This window comes from Carettochelys insculpta, chromosome 17, assembly GCF_033958435.1.
Source record: "Carettochelys insculpta isolate YL-2023 chromosome 17, ASM3395843v1, whole genome shotgun sequence".
Classification (NCBI taxonomy): Eukaryota; Metazoa; Chordata; order Testudines; family Carettochelyidae; genus Carettochelys; species Carettochelys insculpta.
Window position 1 is genome coordinate 11793559 of NC_134153.1, and position 22057 is coordinate 11815615.

The window sequence follows — 22057 nt, forward strand, 5'->3', positions numbered from 1 at the left end:
ATACTAAGCAGACTAAATAGCCATGGAGTGAGAAGCAGAGTACTGCCACGAGTTAGAAACATTTAAAAAAAAATAAGACCAAAAGGTTAATCAAACAAAATCTTTAGTTTTCTATTGGACTGTCTCCTCTGTATAAACTCTAATGTACCTAACACTAACTCATAGGAAGAGACAATTTCTATGGGCACTTGTTCTTAAGTTGCCCACTGAAGAGTTTCTTCCCTTCCTCTGAGGCTGATCACTGTCAAGGAAGGAATACTGGCCTAGACCAGCTTCAGGTCCAACCTGCAATGGCAATTCTTAAATTTCTGTCTGACCTGGTGCATAAGGAAGGTTTCTCAAATGAGGACCTATCATGCTCCACAGTGGAATAGCAGCAACCTCTCCAACCCATTACATTGGTGGCCCCAGTCTACGACGGAAAGTATTACATAGAAAGAATATTCCTGCTTTCCTCTAACATCTTTTGTTTTACCTCTGCAGCAAGTTTGGGAAATGGTCCTTTGTCCTCCTCTTCAAGATCAATGGTGGTTATAACCCATCTCCTTTTTGTGCGTCGTAGAGGACGAAGACTGGCTGGCTGATAAAGATCCAGCAACTGTTGATATAACACATACTCAGGTCACAAAATTCAGAGATGGCACTGCCAATAAACTGTGATCTGCAAATTTTGCTTTCATAATTAAACTATGTGATTATGTAAGAAGTCTAAATATAAACCTAATATTATTAAAGTTTTCAACAGAACTGAGATTAAAATTTAGAATTTCCTGATTCCCAATCCTATGTGGGGTACAATAGACAAAGGGGAAGAAAGTGATTGTTAAGGCTGACCCCACTCTGACACTTTGCTGCATCTACACTAGAGAGGTTTGTAGATAAAACTGGGGTTTTGTAGACAGAAATGGTTGACAAAAAAGCAGTGTAGATACTCCGGGAGCCCTTTTATTGACAGAGAGGATCAAAAGATTAATCCATGTTTATATATAGACACGATATGTTGACAGAAATTTTGTTGGAATATCTCTTCCAACAGTACCTTCTGTAGACAGATGCTTCTAGTGTAGATGTAGTCTTTGAATGCAAAATTTGAGGGGGCCCAAGAGTAGGGCAACCATATCTCCCTGTCCCAAATACAGGACAGGGACTTATGGGGGTAGGGGTGGCTCCTTCCAGCTCCACCAAGCCCTAGGGAGCTGGGAAGGAGGCAGCAGCTGCCGGCACTGCCCGGGAGCCCAGGAAAATTGGCAGATGGCGGCGATCCCCCAGAGCCCCGTGAAAGTGGCAGCCGCTGGCGATCCCCTGGAGCCCCAGGGAAGCCACAGCCCCCGGTGCTCCCCGCGCCCTGGGGAAGCAGCAGCTGCCCATGCTTCCCCTGCTTCCCCGAGGCTCAGGGAAATGAGGGGCGCTGGGATGGCCTAAATACGGGACAATTCGTCCCTTTTAAAAACATTAGTAGAGATGCCATTTTGGCATCCCAAATATGGGACCATCCTGCCCAATATGGGACAGAGGGTCACCCTACCCAAGAGACTTTATATATACTTTCTCTCTATCGGTTTTGCTCTAAAGCTTTCCAAAGTTTCAGATTCCCCGACCCTGGGATGTAGCTGCCACCATCCATGTGAGAAAACCCCACTTTAAAATCTAGGAAGACACATTTGGGATGTCTCCTTGTGGGGTAGCTCCAAGCTCTTAACCCTCCCTTATGAGAGAACTTGAAAACAAAAAGGAAGAACTTAAGCTGCAAACTGAGAGCTAACCTTTCAGTTTTATATACATGTATATACACAGGCCTTTCTCTAGGACACAGGAATCAAGTCATTGCCTTAAAAATGGTGATTTATTAACAAAACAAAAGATGAAGTATGCCAATAAAATGATAAAGCATACATGGCTGCTAGGTGTTACAGAGCAACTTTTTAAAAGATAGATAAAAGCATAGAGTATCACAAGGGGGTACATCAGCCAGCTTAAAAAGTCCCACACCAAACCCAAAATTAAAAAAAAAAAACCTTTGATCACACTTGACAGAACATTTATTTTCTACTTACATATCCATATACCCAGATCTCCTGGTGGCCTGGATATTTACTGAGTTCCTCAAGCCCTGCTCAGGCTTAACAGCCAGACAGAAGAAAAAACCTTCAGCAGGTAACGGCTTCAATTTAAAAAGAGCCCTATCTCTTCCCATTTGCTCACATGGCTGCTTGCCAACAGAAAACTCTCTCTGTCTATGTCTACACTATCCCAAAACTTCAAAATGGCCATACAAATGGCCATTTTGAAGTTTACTAATGAAACACTGAAATACATATTCAGCACCTCTTTAGAATGCCGGTGGCAGCGGCACTTAGAAATTGCCACAGCTCGCTGCCACGTGGCTCGTCCAGATGGGGATCCTTTTTGAAAGGACCCCAGCAACTTCAAAATCCCCTTATTCCTAACAGCAGATAGGAACAAGGGGATTTTGAAGTTGCCGGGGTCCATTTGAAAACTAGCCCCATCTGGACGACCCACACAGCGGCAAGCCACAGCAATTTCTAAGTGCCGCAGCCACCAGCATTCTAATGAGGCCCTGAATGTGTATTTCAGTGCTTCATTAGTAAACTTCAAAATGGTCACTTGCATGGCCATTTCAACGTTTTGGGATAGTGTAGACGTAGCCTCTGGGTTTAACCCTTTACAGGCATTCATTCATGAGAGTCATTGATCAAATTTTGGACTTGTCTATTGTCTAATACTATCTCTAACAGGGTGTGAACTTTACCACAAACACACACAGTAACAGGTGCAGCCATAAGAACACATCTGGCACTTAGATACAAAAGGGGAAGGTACATTATGGAAATATTTTTTGTGAACAGACCATTCTTCCCTTCGACTTCTCAATTATAAAAGGTTCATTAAAGAGTGTGCCCTGGTCTTTCAATAATGTAACTAAGTTTTCCCTGTGTTTTCACACTATGGTAATTTCTGCAAGCCAAGACTAGCCAGTGCAAATTCTAAAAATATATGTATCACTCTACTCCCAAATATAAATGCATTCTTTATTAAGTAAATCAGTAGATTAACAAACCTTTCTGCTTGTCTTGTTGGTGGTCTTTATTAGACTGATACTGTCCTTTTCGTGGGCAGTGTTGCTGGCAGCAGTAACCTTATAAAACAAAATTGTTTTAATTAGGAGGATGGCTAATTATAAAATGTCATTGTAACTTATTTATTATTGTAAACACAAAGTCCGTTGCCTTTTCAAACAATAAAAGGAACATCTGACTCTAAGAAGAACTCTGCTAAAGCATTTCTCAAATTGTAAAATACAAACCAGAATTTGATTTACAGTGGAATAGGTTCTTTTATCCCTTCAGAACTTACTCAAGGCTTATCTACACTTGCCCCCAACTTCGAAGAGGGCGTGTTAATCAGGGTGATGAGAGATTACTAATGAAGTGCTGCGGAAAATATGCACTACTTCATTATGCTAATTCTCCCCCGCGGCAACTTTGAAGTGTTGGCATGTGTGTAGCCGCGGGCTACTACTCCTTCGAAGTGCCTTTACTCTTCAAAGTTTGGGTTTTTGTATGTAATTCTACATTTATAAGTTCAAATTTCATGATAAAGAGATCACACTACATTATTTGTATTAGATGAACTGAAAAATATTATTTCTTTTGTCATTTTGAAGTGTTAATATTTGTACTTGAAAATAATACAAAGTGAAGAATAAAATTGCAAGGCACGTAGAAGAGCACGAATTGTTGGGCAAAAGTCAGCATGGTTTCTGCAGAGGGAAGTCGTGTCTAACTAATCTATTAGAATTCTTTGAAGGGGTTAATAAACATGCGGACAAGGGGCACCCAGTGGACATAATATACCTAGATTTCCAGAAAGCCTTTGACATGGTCCCACACCAAAGGCTTTTATGTAAATTAGGCGGTCATGGGATAGGAGGAAAGATCCTTTCATGGATCGGGAATTGGTTAAAAGACAGAAAACAAAGGGTTGGAATAAATGGTAAATTTTCACAATGGAGGGGGGTAACTAGTGGTGTTCCCCAGGGGTCAGTCCTGGGACCGATCCTGTTCAACTTGTTCATCAATGATCTAGAAAATGAGGCAAGCAGTGAGGTGGCAAAGTTTGCAGATGACACCAAGTTGTTCAGGACAGTCAAAACCAAAAGGGATTGTGAAGAACTACAAAAAGATCTCAGCAAACTGAGTGATTGGGCAGCAAAATGGCAAATGAAATTTATGTAGGTAAGTGTAAGGTAATGCACATTGGAAAAAATAACCCAAATTACACGTACAACATGATGGGGTCAAATTTAGCTACGACAGATCAGGAAAGGGATCTTGGAGTTATAGTGGATAGTTCTCTGAAGACATCCACGCAGTGTGCAGCGGCAGTTAGTAAAGCAAATAGGATGTTAGGAATTATTAAAAAAGGGATAGAGAATAAGACAAAAGATATCATACTTCCCCTATATAAAGCTATGGTACGCCCACATCTTGAGTACTGTGTGCAGATGTGGTCTCCTCACCTCAAAAAAGACATATTGGCATTAGAAAAGGTACAGAAAAGGGCGACTAAGATGATTAGGGGTTTGGAACGGGTCCCATATGGGGAGAGGCTAGAGAGACTGGGACTTTTCAGTCTGGAAAAGAGGCGATTGAGGGGTGATATGATAGAGGTATATAAAATCATGAATGGTGTGAAGAAAGTGAACATAGAAAAATTATTTACCTTTTCCCATAATACAAGAACTAGGGGACACCAAATGAAATTGATGGGTAGTAGGTTCAAAACTAATAAAAGGAAATTTTTCTTCACACAGCGCACAGTCAACCTGTGGAACTCCTTGCCGGAGGAGGCTGTGAAGGCCAGGACTCTATTAGGGTTTAAAAAAGAGCTCGATAAATTTTTGCAGGTTAGGTCCATAAATGGCTATTAGCCAGGGGTAAAGTATGGTGCCCTAGCCTTCAGTACAAGGGCAGGAGATGGATGGCAGGAGATAAATCACTTGATCATTGTCTTCTGTTCTCCTTCTCTGGGGCATCTGGCATTGGCCACTGTCGGTAGACGGGATACTGGGCTGGATGGACCTTTGGTCTGACCCAGTATGGCCATTCTTATGTTCTTATGTGATCACTCTATACCTTGTATTCTGTGTTGTAATAAAAATCAACATATTAGAAAATGTAAAAATAAATCCAAAAATACTTAATAAATTTCAACTGGCATTTTATTGTAGATCAGTGTGATTAATCACCATAATGTTTTAAATTACAATTAATTTTTGAGTTAATCACGAGTTAAATGCAGTTCATTGACAGCCCTAATTCTTTTACATATTTGAGGACTTGTTGGGAGCATACACATATTACATGCTGTTATAAAGAAAACTGTTGAACTAACACCAGTTAGGGATCTGTCCCTTCATTGCAGTGTTAATCTGTGTATCTGAAGAGATGGCTTTTGTGCAAAATTGGTAATAAGTTATTAAATGGAAAATTAAAAATCACAAGTGTTCGTGCGAGCCAGAATGGCTTATCTCACGCTTTTAAGACTGTTAGTAACTAGTACTCTAACTCACCAGGAGAACGTGGTAATTGTGAATTGAGGAATAGGAGCAGAGAGGTAGATGTGTTAGTCTATACTCCAATGAAACAAAACAAAACAGCAGAAGTGTAGCACTTTAAAGGCTAACAAAATGATTTATTCAGTGATGTGTTGAGGAAATAAAACTCCTTTCAAGACAATTGCCTAGAATTTCTATTTGTTGAAGGAATGAACTTGAAAAGCTGGAAAATTATATTTAACTGAGATATTATTTTATAGAGTGATTGGGCAATGCAATATGTTAATGAAATTAACTGATGTATAACAAAGCAAACGTAACTTACATGCTATACTGTATTAGCTTATCAGGGAGAGTATTGTAGGGTAGTTTTCCAGAACCAAATGCTCCCATTCTTCAGAAATTCCCTCTCCCTTACTCCCAACTTCAGTTATTTAATGAGCTTCCCCACCATTATATGAGTATGTTTATTGCACTTAGAATAAAAAGTAAATGTTGCTTTATATCAGTGTTTCCCAAACTGTGTTCTATGGAACACTGGTGTTCCATGTGATATGAATAGGTATTCTGGGGAAAATTTCAATGGTAGTGATACTTTTCCTTCAAAAATATTAAATATGAAATTATGTGTGTATGCATTGTTTCTGCCTGCAGAGGTAAGGTGGCTCTTGCGAGGCAAAGTGTTTGTAAGACTTTTCGAGCTTCATGGTGAACTACTGGTTTTCTTGGATTCCGTGTTTCAACTCTCTGACAAGTTCCTCATGGCTGTTGCGAGTTGCTCTGCAGGCCCCCACCATACTCCAGCCTCCCACCCCCTGCTGAGTTAGGGCTCTATTCTTGGTCTGAACACTTTTGTTGATTAAAAATATTCAGTCTAGATAATATAGAATCTTTGCTGGTAAAGTCTGACACAAAGATTTGGAGGGAAGTAAACGAGGATGGGTTACTGTTACAGAGCATGCCTGTTTCAATGGTTAAAATCCAGCAATATGGGTTTTTATGTAGCCAATGCAAGGTGATAAATCTTGACACAAAGTGTATTAGAATGGGAGACTCTCTGCCTGCGTCTACACTATGAGATAAATTCAACTTCATTAATATTTATTTTGTAATTCTGGAATTAATAAGTTCAAATTTGACCATCCTCACTTCTTATATGCTCCTCACAAAATCAACTCATTGCTGCCACACTCAAATTAGCAAACATTGATTGTTGCAGTACTGCATTGTGGGAACCCATCCCACAGTTCCTTTATCCCTCTAGCATTCTGGGTATGCTCGCTTGTCCTTGACATCATCCTCCCTCATTGCATTTTCCTCATTCCCCTCCTGTGCTAAGTAAATGTCCATTTTTCCCATTGAAAGAAAGAAAAAGTAGGACGTCCACACAGATGGCAAAACAGTTTACAGAAATGTCTGTCTTCTGTAGCTGAATTCTAAACTGGCCATCCACTGAGTGTCCCCCTCCCATGATTGTATCTGATCCCTGAAAATAATTACAGGGACCCTGTCTGTATTCTCAGAATTAGAAGAAAGAGGATAGAAAGTCGAGGGGAAAAAATTGACTCTTTTGAAAATAATAGAGACCCAAAAAATGCTAAGAAAAAGAAGATACAAAAGTTTTTTCAGAAAAGATTGCTGCCGAGGGGAGAGTCTTTGGTTTTCTGGTGCGCTATAAGGCTTCTGTGCAACAGCTGTGCCCTCAAATAGCCATCCACCAAGTGTCTCCCCTCCCATCATTGCATGTGATGCCTGAAGATAATACAGAAGCCCAGACTTTATTCTCAGAGTTAGAAGAAAGAGGATAGAAAAGTCTAGGAAAAAAGAATATTTGACCTTCCCCTTCACTACACAGATATTGCCAACACGGGCGATGGCAGTGAAATATCATACACTGAGCTTAAAATGCAAACAGCAATCTCAAACCCAAGACAGATAGGAGATGCTAGCAAAAAGATTTTCTAACCAAAATATAAATCCAGCAGGTGTCAGAAAGGGACAGCAAGCTCCCGAAAATATTTTTGGGAGGGGGGTGGAGGCGGGGGTGCTGTGGTCTGCGGCTGCAGAGCCATTTGGAATGTTGAAGCAGCTGAAGTAGTCCCCCTGGCTATCTTAGCCACCAGGGGAGACTTCACCCTAGTGACTGCAAGCCCCAGTGGTCTCATGCTATGGGGTGGCGGGGTTCAGTGGGAGGCCAGTTGAGGTGGTCCTCCCAAAGTATGTTAGCCACCAGGGGAGATGTGGTGCAGTGGGGCAGCGGCTGGCACCAGGCAGCACAGAAAAAAATAACAAGTGTAGAGCCAGAACCATTAACTCCATGCAAGGGCTATTTCTAATGGGTAGATGTGCTCACAGCGCTAATAGCAAAGAAAGAAAGACATTTCTCAGGCTGTCTTACAAACATGAGCCCACAGCCACAGACTTGCTGCTCCAGCTTTGAAATTCATGGTCTTCCTGTTAGCTAATTAGCTGGAGAGCAGCAGACACAGCAGAGCATTGAGGAGATTTGTGGGTTGCATACAAGACACCTCTGGAGGCTAACAAATTCAATTGTAAGACATGGTGCTTCCACACTGGCCTTTAATTGAACTTCTGAATTTGAGCTTGATGCTGTACCCATCAGGTAACTGCAATTTTGTAATCTCCAGATTAGTGCTCCCTAAATTGAGCTACTGGTATTTAGTTAAGACAGTCACCTGGTAATATCGAGCTCATTGCCTTAAATTTGAATTTATATCCTAGTGTACAGGCAGCCTCTGTCTTGGAAAGCACTGTCTCAAAAAAGAACTTAAGAGTCATTGTAGATAATTGCCTTAGTGTGAGCTCTCAGTGCAATGCAGTGGCTAAATGAGCTAATGTGGTGCTTAGATTTATAAAAAGAGGGCTATCAAGTAGAAGAAGGGTAGTGGTCATTAGGTTGGACATTAGGAAAAAGTTCCTAACTGTCAGGGCAGTCAAACAGTGGAATAAATTGCCAAGGGAGGTTGTGGAATCTCCATCACTGAAGATATTTAAGAACAGGTTAGATAGATGTCTGTCAGTGATGGTTTAGATAGTACTTGGTCCTGCCATTGGGGCAGGGGGCCAGACTCGATGGCCTCTCGAGGTCCCTTCCAGTCCTATTGTTCTATGATTCTATGATTCTTCGCACAATACTAGTAAGGAGGCATACAAGTGTATTGTTAGGCTTGGAAGAATTCGATTTTTATCACAGGTATTAGTAATTGTCAGTTTCACCCTACACATAAACTTTCCAATATTTTGATTGATCTCTGATTGAAAATTGCAGATCGGCAAAGTAAGAAATATACTGTTTGTGAACCTAAAATTTGGTTTAAGATTATTTACTTTGCATATTTTGCAAGTGACGCTGACAGGCTGTGTATTAACTGCTATAAAGCTTTAACTTTTTGACTCTCAACATCAAAAGAAAAATAATTATATGACCTTCCTGCCTATTGTTTAATATTTCCATAAATTCCTACCTGATACAGGCACTGACACATGGATAAGAGATCTCACGGGGTTAAGGGGCTTTTCAGACTTGCTGACAAAGAGGTATCAAGAATCAATGGCTGGAAATTGAAGTCAGATAAATTCAGCTTTGAATACAGTAAAGACATTTTCTAGCATTGAGGCTAATTAAGCATTGGAACAGCTTAGCAGGAGAGACAGAGTTCACCATCCAACTCTCAAAATCTTTAAAATGCAAGTATCTTTCTTTCTAAAAAAAATATTCTAATCCAGTTTCCGGAGAAAATTCTACATACTATGTGATCATAGTACTCCCTTCTGGCCTTAGTCTATGAAACATGGACATATAAACATGGTAGTGATACACAGATTTTTATTAAGTATCTGAATACCTAATTTGTTTAGCACTATCCAGCACTCTACCTTTTAACCTGGCCAGATGTTTTGTAGATTTTAGGTGCTTAAACTGCTCTTGACACTGATGTGGACAAGACTACCCACTGTGGTTAACACTACCAAGTCTAAATAAATATTTCTGGTTATGAATATGTGTAGCTGCCATAATTACATGTACAACTTTGGTAATTAAAGTATTTATATCAAGCCATTATGATAACAGCATTTATAGTATTTATAGACATTATTATAACAGCAATTATAGTATTTATATCAAGCCATTATTATAACAGATGAAGATCATAAAATATAAGTAACTTCTCTGATTGGTAAATATTATGTGTATTTATTTTATTTTTATATAGAGATATATAGATATAGATAGATACATAGATATTTACAGTAGTTCTAAGTATTAATTATTAAACTGCACAGCCATAAAAGAGCAAGGTTTTGTAAACCAGATTCATTTCCCTTCACACTGTTTTTCTATTAATTCTAGTATTTCATGAATAAACAGGCGTGAAATGTTCATATATTTATTAAATAATCAACTGACTTTGCAATTCTGTGAATTCTCCTATGTTACCAGTGTTTAAATAAGATCCTGATTCTGCAGAGACTTTCACACAAGCTTAACTTCATGTATGTCACTAGTTCTACTGAACTTACTAGAAATTATACTTAAAACAACTAAGAAAAGTAATTGTGTAAGATTTTGTAGAAGTGGGGATGGAGAATGGTACCAATACTTTTTATATATCATCATTTTATCTTGCAGTAGTATTTCCACCTTGTTTAGATTTGTTTTGAACAAAAGACCCTATCTGTAGGTTTGGAAGGATTAGATTTTTGTTGGCAGATGTTGATGTCACTGAACATATGCCAGCTAGCAAATTTCCATCCATGATCAGTGAAATTTATAGATAGGCAAAGCAAGAAAAAATCTGCTTGCCAATGCCTATAATTTAAGGACATGGTATTTAGTTTGTGTATGTCTACCTGTGCTGTTGATAACTCACATTTTAATAAAACTAAAAAGCAGTCCAGTAGCACTTTAAAGACTAACAAAATTTATTAGGTGATGGACTTTTGTGGGACAGACCCACTTCTTCAGACCATAGTCATACCAGAACAGACTCAATATTTAAGGCACAGAGAACCGAAAATAAAATGAACCGGGATGGCAGTTTTCTAGCTCATTATAGGGGCTCTTTCACATATTTTGCTTTATCTAATTCTTGATTCCCCTGCCCCTCTGCTCTCTCATTTGCTCACCTTGATAATATTTTTCTGATTTGTCAACCTTGATTACTATTTTTAGTTCTCTGTGGCTTAAATATTGAGTCTGTTCTGGTATGGCTGTGGTCTGAAGAAGTGGGTCTGTCCCACCAAAGCTCATCACCTAATAAATTATTTTGTTAGTCTTTAAAGTGCTACTAGACTGCTTTTTTGCTTTGATGGTATATAGACTAGCAGGGCTATCTCTCTGCTACTACTCACCTTTTAATGGTTATAAAATATTAGCTTTTTGAATCTTAACTGTTGTCATTAACTAATTAGTGACTGGCAGCTCTCTACTTCCCTCAAAATTTTAAATTGATTTAAAAATATTATCTGATTTTTAAAGGCAAATGTGGCTAAGCTTCCCTCTTTGAGATCAGCGCCTCCGTGAAGAGGTAAGTTGGCAAGCAAACAATTTCAGGGGCCAGGATGGCTGTTTCCAGAGGTCTTCCCCGGGGGGCAGCTCAGCGCAGAGGGGTGTAACAGGTGGCACACAGGCGGGGGAAGCCGAGGCAGAGTCTATCTAAGCCCCGTCTACTTCCCCAGCTCCCGCCGCGGCTGTCTGTGCAAAGCTCCAGGGGGCTCCATCGCGCGGTTCCCGACCTTCCGCAGCCCCTGCCCGCCCAGCGCGGGCGCCCTGTCGCTTCGCAGGCACCATCAGCCTCGCACCTACCGCCAGGAGAAGCAGCGCAGCCAGGCGCCCCATGGCCATCGGGAGAGGTGGTCCAGGGAGCTCCAGCCGGTGTGCGCCGCGGCGCCGCTGCCTCCCGGCTTATAAACCCGGCTGGGGGAGCGGCCTGGGCTGCGACGGGCCGGCCCGTCCCTTCCTCGCAGGATACGCCGCGGCTGCTCCCGGAGAGGCGTCCCCGCCGCCTGGTCGGACTTGCCGCAGCTGTGGGCAGACCCCGCTGAGGGCAGCCCGGGCGGGGTGGGGTGGAGCCGGGCGGGGGACAGTGTTCCCCGAGCCGAGCGCAAGGGCCACCGGCAGACAGTCGCAGGCCGCCCCGCTGATGAGAGCGCCCGCAGCAGGCAGCATGTGCTTGTCCTGGTGGTGCCCGCCCAGACACGCTTTTGTGCACAGAACAATATTTATTCTGCACCTGGGTGGAAAACACTAAATATTGGGGGTGGGAGCTCTGCCCCCAACGCCAGTGGTGTCCAGGCCACGTTCTTGGCTTCTGGTGCTTGACAGGCAACCGTTCAGTGCTGCCATTGGAGCTGGTAACTCTGAGCTCACTGTACCAGTACAGGCAGAGGTCAGGCTGCGGGGCCTTAGCACCACTGAGTGTGTGTCACTTCTCAAAGGAGGTGGGATGCTGCCTCCCCTCCATGAGCCCAAGTCAGGAGGCTCAGCCACGGGGAGATGGTGCAGATGTTCCGATAGGATCCTGCAGCACTCTGCTCTGCTGGGCTCCCCCTTGGTTGTGCTTGAGTGCAACCACGAGCCAGCAGCCATGGTGGGCCAGGGGCAAAAGGGTAGGGGAGACAGTCAGAGCCTGCCAGGAAGGGGCAGGGAGCCAGGGGTGGAAGGGCAGGGCTTAGGGCAGTGAGCCCTGGGCCCCCCACCCGTACGCACCCTCAGAGCACTGTGGGGTGCAGCACAGCTGTGCTGCTGCAGCATTTCAAAGGGGCCCAAGGGTCGGGCCACCGCTGCTTTTACTTCAGCAGCAGTAGCAGCGGCTGGAGCTCCAGACCCCTTTGAAATGCTGAGTCCAGGGGCAACTGCCCCCTTTGCCCCTTCCCTTTGTCAGTGTGTCTGCCGTGGGCTCCAGGTGGCTTCTTAAATGGATGGGAATAAACACGGTATCTCTTAAGCACTATTTACACGTGGCACTAAAATGAGACCCCCCTCAGTGCATAGGTGCTGGAACTAGGGCTGCTGCTCCACTCCCAGGTTGGAAGTGTGCCAAGAGTGGCACGCAAGTTGATTTTCATCTGTCCAAGAGGCGGGAGCCCAGCCCTGCCCCTTCTCCCCCATGCAGCAGGGGAGCTTACTCAGAGCCATGCCACCCATGGAATAACAAAAGACAAGTTAATGCCACCAACCACCACCTAAACAGTAAAGCTCTGCACCTTCATTTATTTATTAATGAAGCTGTTGTAAGTAGGACTATCAGTGACTTTAAAAAGTATCACCTGCACTCAGACCATACACAGAGGTCAAATGGACAAATTTCAGCCTCCACCTCAGAAAGGTTGCTGACTCCTGCTTTACAGTTTGGTTTAATGACCTTCAGCACCTCTGTCTCAGTGCACTGTGCAGGTCTCTGGTCTCCTGTGGCCTTTCTTCCTGCAGCATTAAAATAGTTAGTTTTGACACTGAATTAAGTACCCTTGGGCTTCTGAGTAACAGCTCACTATGTGAAATGGGAACTTTGTCCATCCCAGGTGTTCCAGGATTTCTGCAAATTCAACAAGCTCCTCTCCACCATCATCAGTCAAGGTCACATTCTTGTGGTTTTCTTTCCAACTGCAGCAACTGGAGATTTCTGTTCAGAAGAATGAAACTTGAGAGGCTGGAGAACAGCACAGGCTGTACAAAAAGAGGAGTGGTGTGCCTGGGTTGCTACCAACCAGTTTCAACCCGTAAGGGCACTTGGCACCTCAAAGGGAGAACTCAACACCTGCCAGGCTCTGGCCCATAGTGGTTAAGGACTTGTCTGCGTCAAGGAGCTTGTGTACCATTGTAGCTAAACAGAAGGGGAAAACCCCCTTGTGCAGATCCACTACTTAGACTTAGACTTAGGTCCACCTGTGCTTCTAGGCACATTAGGCAACAAGTGCTCGCCAGCGATTTCGGTCGGCTGCAAATAATTCCGCCTCCTCCCATGAGATACCAATGTTTAATAAGTCTTCCTTAAATGTGGTGTGCCAGGTCTTGAGTGGCCTGCCTCTCTTCCTTCTTCCCTCTGCTGGTATCCATCTCATTGCAGTCTTTGGGTGCAGTTGATCTGGCAGATCCATTGCATGAGTATAAAAGAGGGCTGCCACCAAGCTGCTCTCCCCAAATGAGTCAAGCCTCACTACACTCCAGTGGCATGCATCTACAGCAGGGTGTGCTCTATGACAGATACATCAGAACAGCTGCCACTCTCTGATGCATGCAGCCTTGATGTTGACAGGGACTAGATTATTTTCTTTACTATGCTATCTCACTTCCACTATCGAGCCAAAGTGAAATACAGCAAATATGGTTGTGCACATTCCACACAGCCTTCCTCCCCTGGTGGTTTAATTGCTGCAATTGAATGCCACAGTTCTAGCTGGTAACTCTGGGCTCATTGTGTCAGTTAGGTATACACCTTGAGGTGTTAGCACATCACACTGTATGGCATTTATCAAAGGAAATGAAATGTTACTTCTCCTCTGAGAACTCAAGACACAAAAAGGGAGACCTGCTATCAACAGGAATATGCCCTTGTATCTGAAAGCTCAATGCGGGAGCAAGTGCAGTGATAGATGACTCTTACTGTACATTTAGTGAGTAGCCTGACTAGTCACATGTGAGTACTCAGGCTACATCTCCAGTATCCTGGAAGATCGACTTGCTCAGGGTCGGTCTTCTGGGGTTTGATTTTGTGCATCTAGTATGGATGCACAAAATCAACATCTCAGGGGTTGCAGTGAGATGCGAGATGCTAGGAGTGAGGAAGGTCAATGGGAGAAACTTCCATTGACCTTCCCCAGTATAAACAGCCAAGTTATCGAAGCACAGATATGTTGATTTTAGCTACGTGATTGACATAGCTAAAACTGTGTATCTGTGATCGACTTAACTTGTCTAGCGTAGATGTAGCCTCCGTGTCTGTTCTTGAGCTTGGAGTCTGATGCTTTCACCTGCAGAAAAAGTGAAATTCTTAAAGTAACTGGTCAAACTCACAGGAAAATGTTGGGTTTACATGCAAAGATGCACCCTGGAAAGCAAGATGCAACTGGCAAAGTGAGCTCCAGCCCCAAAAGCTTATTCACAAATAAATTTGTTAGTATTTAAGATGCCATAAGACATCTCGTTTTTTGCTGAAACATACTAAAACAGCTACCCCTCTGAAACTAGTTAACAATTGTGATTCTTTTGCTTGTTTTTCTTGTATTGTCCCCTAAGGCAATGTTTCTTAAACTTTTTGAGACCACAGAACACCAAACAATAATATTTTTTATGCAGAACACCTATGAAAATTTTCTTCAAAAAATTGTTGTCAGACCAAAAAAAAAAAAAAAATCAAACAGCAACAACAAAATGAAGTCATTTAATCAGATATCACAACAATGAAGAAGTAACATTGTTTCTGGTTTTAATAACAGAAAATATAGACCACCCGTATATTTTTCCAAACTTTTGTGGCACACCTGCAAGTTGTTCACGAACACCAGTGTTCCACAACACACAGTCTAAGAAACACTGCCCTAAGGCATGGCAAGAACCCTATGTGACTAAAATAGTGAGAGTCACGTTATTGATTTGGCATAAAGAAGATCATTAACATTTGGCCTGACCATGTCCTGTTTCTATAGATTATAAAATTAGTAACTTTGCGGCTACAGTAACGTAACAATCACCTTAAAAAAACCCGTCTAGTCTACTTCCAGTCCTTCCTGTGGAAGGCACAGTGCAAGTACAAAGGACTACTGTATTGTCAAAGGAAGGAGAAAAGAGTACAGAAGCTATCTGAAAAGCATAGCAGAGAGAAGATTTCAAAAATCTGTGGCTGTGATTGGAAAAATGCACTTGTGAATTTCAGCACAAAGGGATAGTTGTCAGCCTTCCAGTGCTGGCTTCTGACAGCTCCTCCAAATCATATTTCCTTTGGCAAAAAAACAGGGTTTTTTTAATTAAAATAACTTTGTGGAAGGGTGGCTTTGTTGGAGCTGTGTTATCAGAGACACCCTCTGGCAATAACTTACCTCAAGATATGTGGGGAGGCTGTGGGAAAAGTCTGCTATCTTTTGCAGGGAAGCTCTGTGGGGTTGGAGAGGGTCCTCCGCTGCTGCCACCTCCTGCATGTCTACTTGCCACTCCTTCCCCTTTGCTGCAGACTCTGGATTCCACTGTGAAGCACAGGGGAGGGGGGCGGAACAGGGTATGTGGAATGGTGCCATCATGGCATTTGGGCCCAGAACACACGGAGATTTGTGCATGGAGAATTTCACACTGTGCTAATCTAGGGGACACAAATTTGGGCCGTCAGCAGTTACAGAGCGATTGGACTGTCCCCAGGAAGTTCACACAATGCCTCATGTGATGCAGATAGTGCTTCTGTAATTAGTTCACCTCAGTTCCACAATCTTTAGAGCTGCTCTGGGCAGTGAGCAGACATTTCTGACTTGGCAGCTTTCTTCTCAAACAGGAATTCAGTGCGTAATGATTAAGAAACTGTTAAATGCAAAACAAATAAAAAACATCAAAATCCCTATGGTTCTGGTGTGAAATATTTCCATGCTGCAGTGTACAATGTGCACACACCTCAGTGATTAATGGAAATAGGTAACTTCCTCATGCAGTTCTTTGGAAATTTGATTTCTGGATACCTTTACATTTATGTTGTAAAAGCTAGACAAAGATAAGTCGGTATGGTAGGGCTTTTATTGATATATTTAAGTAAATATTTTCTTTGAATTATGCTGGAACTAATTTTTATCTGCCTCAATTCAAGGCTATTACATCCACAGTAATGACAGATGAATTCATAAATTTATGCACCATAAGCATAAGCAAGGCTGGGATTGTGTTGGTCTGCCATGAAACTCTATAATGCACCAAATAATAATATTAATAATAATAACGAAGCAATTATTGATGTTCCAATTTTTGAAATACTTTAACTCAATTGTCAACATAGGGAAACAGGAAATAAAACATTTGTGTAACATAGTTGGAACAGGGGCTTTACTCTGTTCATGTCCTCTTTCATACAGCAATTGCACAGACATCCCAGGGTGTGCTCTCCATGAAACATGTTTCAGTTCTCCCTCACCACTATCACCACAGCCCCTCACGCTCCCACCCATTTACAGTAGTTGCCAACCTTTAGCAAAACCTGAAGGAAATAGAGGTCTCCTAACTCTCAGCACTCTGTGGCCTGGTCTATACTAGTCAGGTAAGTTGATTGTAGATACACAATTCTAGCAACAGCAATTGCGTAGCTAGAATCAACTTATCTGCAATCGACTTACCTGGTCATCTTCACAGAGAGAAGTCGACAGAAGATTTACTCCTTATGAGACTGATGAGTACAGGGGTCAACTACCAACCCCAAATAGTTTGATCTCACACATCTCTACCAGGCTGGGTTGATCTTCTATAGTCTAGATGTATCCTGAGTTAATAGACTCAGCTAGCCCTTTTCCTCTCTCTCTATCTCTCACTGCACTTCCTTCCTGTGTCTTAGACCGGACGCTGATGGAGTCAATGGAGACTTTTCCCCATGTAGACCGCCAGCCTGATCAGATTGTTACCCCCAACCAGCTTTTCTTGGGGAACTAACTAGCATGTCAGTGATCAGAGCGCAGGCTTACCCTCTTCACACCCTGCATTCTGCCACAATTTTGTAAAACACAAGAGGGAATTGGAACAGTAACTCCCTAAACCAGGCACTGAAAAGTTCCAATTCAAACAATCATATTTGAATTTTTTGACAGACATGGTAATTTATCCTGCTGTTTATTATGACAGATTATGACTGTTGCCAAAGAAACTCAAAATATGATAGCTGAGTGAGGCAGGAGAACATCTTGTTATGTGATTTATTGAAAACAACTCTTATTTGTATTGTGGCCATGTTTACCATTGTCAGTGCCCCGTTGTGCTAAGCATAGTACAAGCCCATTAAAAGAGTCCCTTCCTAGAAAGTGGAGTCATTATTTTTCTGTGGCTTGCTTGCTTGATATAAATAATACTGACACATAAGATAAAGTAGGTCACCTCTATGGTTAGAAGCATTTTGACTGCAACATAACCTGTAAAAAAATGATTTTTCACTACCCCTCAGATAAAATTATAGATTGCCTAGCCCTTCATGTCCCCTTTAGGCTATGTCTAGATGGCAGGTGCAATTCAGGATACGGTGGTGAAAAACAACAGCAGCAGCCACACCGACAGGGCCAGGACAATTCCTTTGCCCTTACTGTGAACGCCCATGCCATTCAACACTTGGACTCCTCAGCCACATGTGAGTCCACAACCGATGAGCCTGTGCAAGCTTAAGACATCATCATTGGACATGACGGACCACCAAGAGGGTATCCCAAAAGAGCTGCCTGTGTCCATGCAACTCACTCGTTGTCTCAAAACAGGTTTTGAGATAATGGGCGTGCTATTCTGGCATCACAGTCCACCTCATCATATGAAGTGTACAGATATCCCTCAAAATATGGCTTTATTTCTCTATGTGGTACCATTTAGACAGTCCCACATGCTGAAATAGCCTAGTTCAAAATCTATGTGAAATCAGGTATGCAATTTGTGTAGTGCAAATTGCATAGTTTATTTCAAGGTTAGGGCACCACAGACATAGCCTTAGTGCGTTAATTTCCATGGAAATGCCTGTTACATTTTAACACTGGTAATAGAGGGAGTCCATTGGCAAGTTTTATTAAATCTCCTCTGTAGCTCAACCTGTCTAATTTTTCTGATATTTCTAACAAATCCATGTGTGTAACAATGCCTTGAGAGACTTCCTGTTTCAGCAAAAGAGTGTGGTTTATTTTCCTTGAGGTAAATATTGTCTTCAGTTTCTTCTTGGTAAGCTTGTTATTTTTATTTACTCCCTTGTACGAATAAATATAGTTACTTCAGCAGATGTCAGTAGCTACTTACTAATGAAGAATAAGGAGTATTCAGCAGTTTCACTGTCTGTAAGAGTCTAACGGAGGACATTGCTGGGATGGCGATATGCTCCAGGTCTCAGTCAAGGGGTAAAGATAGATGATCTGCTACCAAGAATTACTGCAAATAAAAGCCGTGGGGTGGCCATCAGTTAGACTAATTGGTGTCTGGGGTTTAGGTAGCATATGAGATCAGTGTTAGGACCAAAAAAAGTGGACGGGGCACACCTGTCCAGGAAACAAAATTTGAAAGAGTTACAGCAATTAAAAACTATTTTACTCCTGCCCTTCAGTCAACAAATGTTCCCTTCTGTAGGGCCCAACCGACCTCAAACACGTACGTCCGCCAGTAACTGGAGTTTCAGGTCTTCTAAAATCTTGGAACTCCATTAAGAAAACCCTGAATCCCTGCTCGCAAATTCTTGTTGTGACTTGCAAGAACACAGTTCTGGTTAATGTTTACTTTTCTTTCTTTTGTGACAAAACCAATACCATTTTCTGTACCACATGATTGCTGAAGGGGAGGAGAGAGAAAGAGAGAGAGAGAGAGGAAGAGTAAGCATTGAAACACTGAGGAGAAAAATGAGTAAACTTAGCAAGGCACTTGTATCTCTGAAGAGAAAGATAATGCATTCAATTTACATATATTCAGCATCTGGTTCTTAACTAAATGAAGTTTGTTTCCTTGATTTGACAAGAAAATTATTGGACAAGGAAATAGTTAATTGAAATTCTTGTGCTTTGCTATTAACAGAAACTTCATATGGCCCTGATGGTGTACATAGGGTTGAAATATGGTGGATGATGTCTACTTATTCAGCAGAAAGCTGGCCAGTGTGTGGAACTTTTCATGTTCAATTACATGGATAGTCAAAAGTGGATGAACCTCTTTCCCCCATATATGCATGTCTTACTGGAAATTATTATAGACAAGGCTTGACAAACGCCATTTCCTTTGCAAATCTTTACACACATAAGACAGACCCTTCAACTTAGTGTGAGTAAGAATGGATAGGACTGTCCCACATTCTAGCTCAGGGCTGGGCAATAATTTTTGATGGGGGGCACTCCAGGAATGTGATAATTAAGCAGGGGCTGCACTCTTCCATTAATGGATGAGTTGTGGAGTCTGGTGTGGAGGTTGGGTGCAGAATGGAGCTCAGGGTACAGGACTGGAGTGCAGGACAGTCTGGGCTCTGGGAGGGAGTTTGGGTGAAGGAGGGAGTTGTGACCTGTGGCTGGGGATTGGGATGCAGAGTCTGGGAGAGGGTAAGGGTGTAGAATAGGATTGTGATCTGGAGTAAAGATGTAGAAGAGGGTGCAGGGTTTGAAAGGGGGTTGTGACTTGGGGCAAGGGTGCAGAGGTTTGGATTATGACCTAGGGAAAGAGGGGGTTGTGTGAGCTGGGGCAGGGGGATTGGGTGCAACACCTGGGAGGTTGTATGGGGGAAGGAGTGGGGGTGCAGAGAGTTTGATTTGTGACTTCGGGCAAAGAGTTGGAGTACAGGAGGGTGGGGGGTTTCAGGTGCATGCTCCAGCCAGGAGGCACTTACTCTGGTGAACAGAGCTGCAAATCCATCAGGTAGGCTTCTGGGTTGTTGTGCCCCCTCATGCTGCTCAAAGTGGCCAGCTGCAAGGGCCATGTGTGTTTCTGCATGTCATGCAACCAGTTTGCAGCCAGTGGGAGCTGCAATATTGTGCTGTGGGGAGGGGCAGGATTCAAAGCCCCTCCCCCCAGGGTGTACAGTATGCTGAGAACACATAGCCCCTTCTGCCACCTGCTTTGAGCAGCATGTGGGGATGGGGCAGGCAGGGAGCTTGCCAGAGGCTCCAGCTGGACTGCGGGACAGATCTGGCAGTTTGGCAGGCCAAATGCAGCCCATGGGCTGTATTTTGCCCACCCTGTCTCTAGCCAAAGAATAAACAGCTTTGTAGGAGTCAGGTTTATGGGAATGCGACCTGCCGCCCCAAATTAAGGCTCAACCTTGAAAGATACTGAGAAATTCTCCTGCACCTCTGAGCAGTTGCTCGTCATCTTGCAGGAGCAAGCCCTAACAACTTGCCACATACTGTTACCATTTTTATATATATATGGGAATAAAACCTCTCACTGGATTCAAAAGAGGAGGGTCATTTGTTGAAGGGCCACTTTAACAGCATAAGATCTGATCTTGATTTCATTGAAATCAAAGTGAGTTTTGCCACTGATTTAACTGGGCAATGGAACAAGCCCATAGTGGTCCAATGACAATCCTGTTCCAGCACAAATGTACCAGCTTCCCAGCATTGAAGCCTTCCTCAGGAATCTGGATTTGTCCACTTGATTAGTAAATGATACAAAACAGTGAACAAACAAGACTTCAGAAATCAGCACTACATGCTTTAGGGGAAGTCGTAAAGTGAGGTTCAGTATGAAGCTGAAGGAGGGAAGATTGGTCAACAGCAGAAATAGGGAGATGGGTGCCTAACTTGTTGACCTCTTTGAAAATTCCATCCTGAATTAGCAGAGGAAACTAACACAGAGCCTGGTGCTGTGCTCAGACAACTCATGGGACTGGGATCTACCCTTCCCCCACCACACCTGTTTACAGAAATTGGCCCATTGTGCATAAAATTGATGACTGGAAGAAAATCTTTTGATCATAAAGAAAGAGCAGATTTTTGCCATTGGGAACCCCAATATTAACTCACTGATGACAATGAACTTGTGTTGGCGTAAGATCAGAACTTGCACACTTTTTATGAATTCTTTAGCTGTAGGATTGTCACACCATTTTGTCATTAGGAAGCACATCTGTTTTAGGCCTAACTTTTCTCAACCTTACGAAAATCTGGTATTTTTCCCATTTTACAATTCAGGCATTTACACCCCAAATAGCAGCTCATAAGGCTGATGTTACAAGCAGATTTCCTGTTGATTTCACACTCATGCTACCCCATTGACTTTGACTGCCCTTCCCTAGGGCAATATGGGCTGGATGCACAAAAGGGGTTAGGAGGCTAAGTACCTGTTTTGAGACTAGTTCAATGTACAAAACTCATGCTGAACTCAGCAGGCATCTAAACTCACTGGGTGTCTCTATTTCCATAGGTGCCAGTGTTTCAGCCTTTGGACGTGTGTCCTACTGGCTGTCACTAGGTGTCTGGATGGCCATCTCTTAGCCAAGTCCCAGCATAATTCACAAACTGGGGGAAGACCGGTGTTTAGCTGCCAAAGTCATGTGTGGGACCCCATCCAGTAAGTGCCCTCTAAGCATGACTACTGGATCAGGTCCCTCAGGCAAAGTCAGACCATATGGTGACACCAGCAGGGCCTCCCTCATAACTTTTAGCTTAGAGGTTATGGTATTCCCCTAGAACATGGGAAACCCACCACGGGTCAAGTTCCCCTCTATCTCATGGGCAGGAGGGTTTCAATGGGGATCTGCTACCTCTCAGTTGAGTGTTATAACCACTGGAAAAAAGATGATGTGGGGCTGGCTCACTCTCTCCTATTGAAGCTTT

At 42.9% G+C, this 22057-nt stretch overlaps 1 protein-coding gene across 2 annotated transcripts in view; it reads right to left on the reverse strand.

Moving 5' to 3' along the window:
- Positions 1-15873, reverse strand: part of CDH26 (cadherin 26) — a 38922-nt gene extending 23049 nt beyond the window's left edge. Inside the window, exons 1-3 of one of the 2 annotated variants that reach the window (XM_075011515.1) lie at positions 15635-15873; positions 3080-3157; positions 476-598 (exon numbers count right to left, since the gene is read on the reverse strand). In XM_075011515.1, coding sequence (XP_074867616.1) covers positions 476-598; positions 3080-3157; positions 15635-15868 — 435 coding nt within the window. In that variant the 5' untranslated portion in view covers positions 15869-15873. The remainder of the gene's footprint in view (positions 1-475; positions 599-3079; positions 3158-15634) is intronic. The other variant, XM_075011514.1, reaches the window with a different exon arrangement.
- Between the last annotated feature and the right edge of the window lie 6184 nt (positions 15874-22057).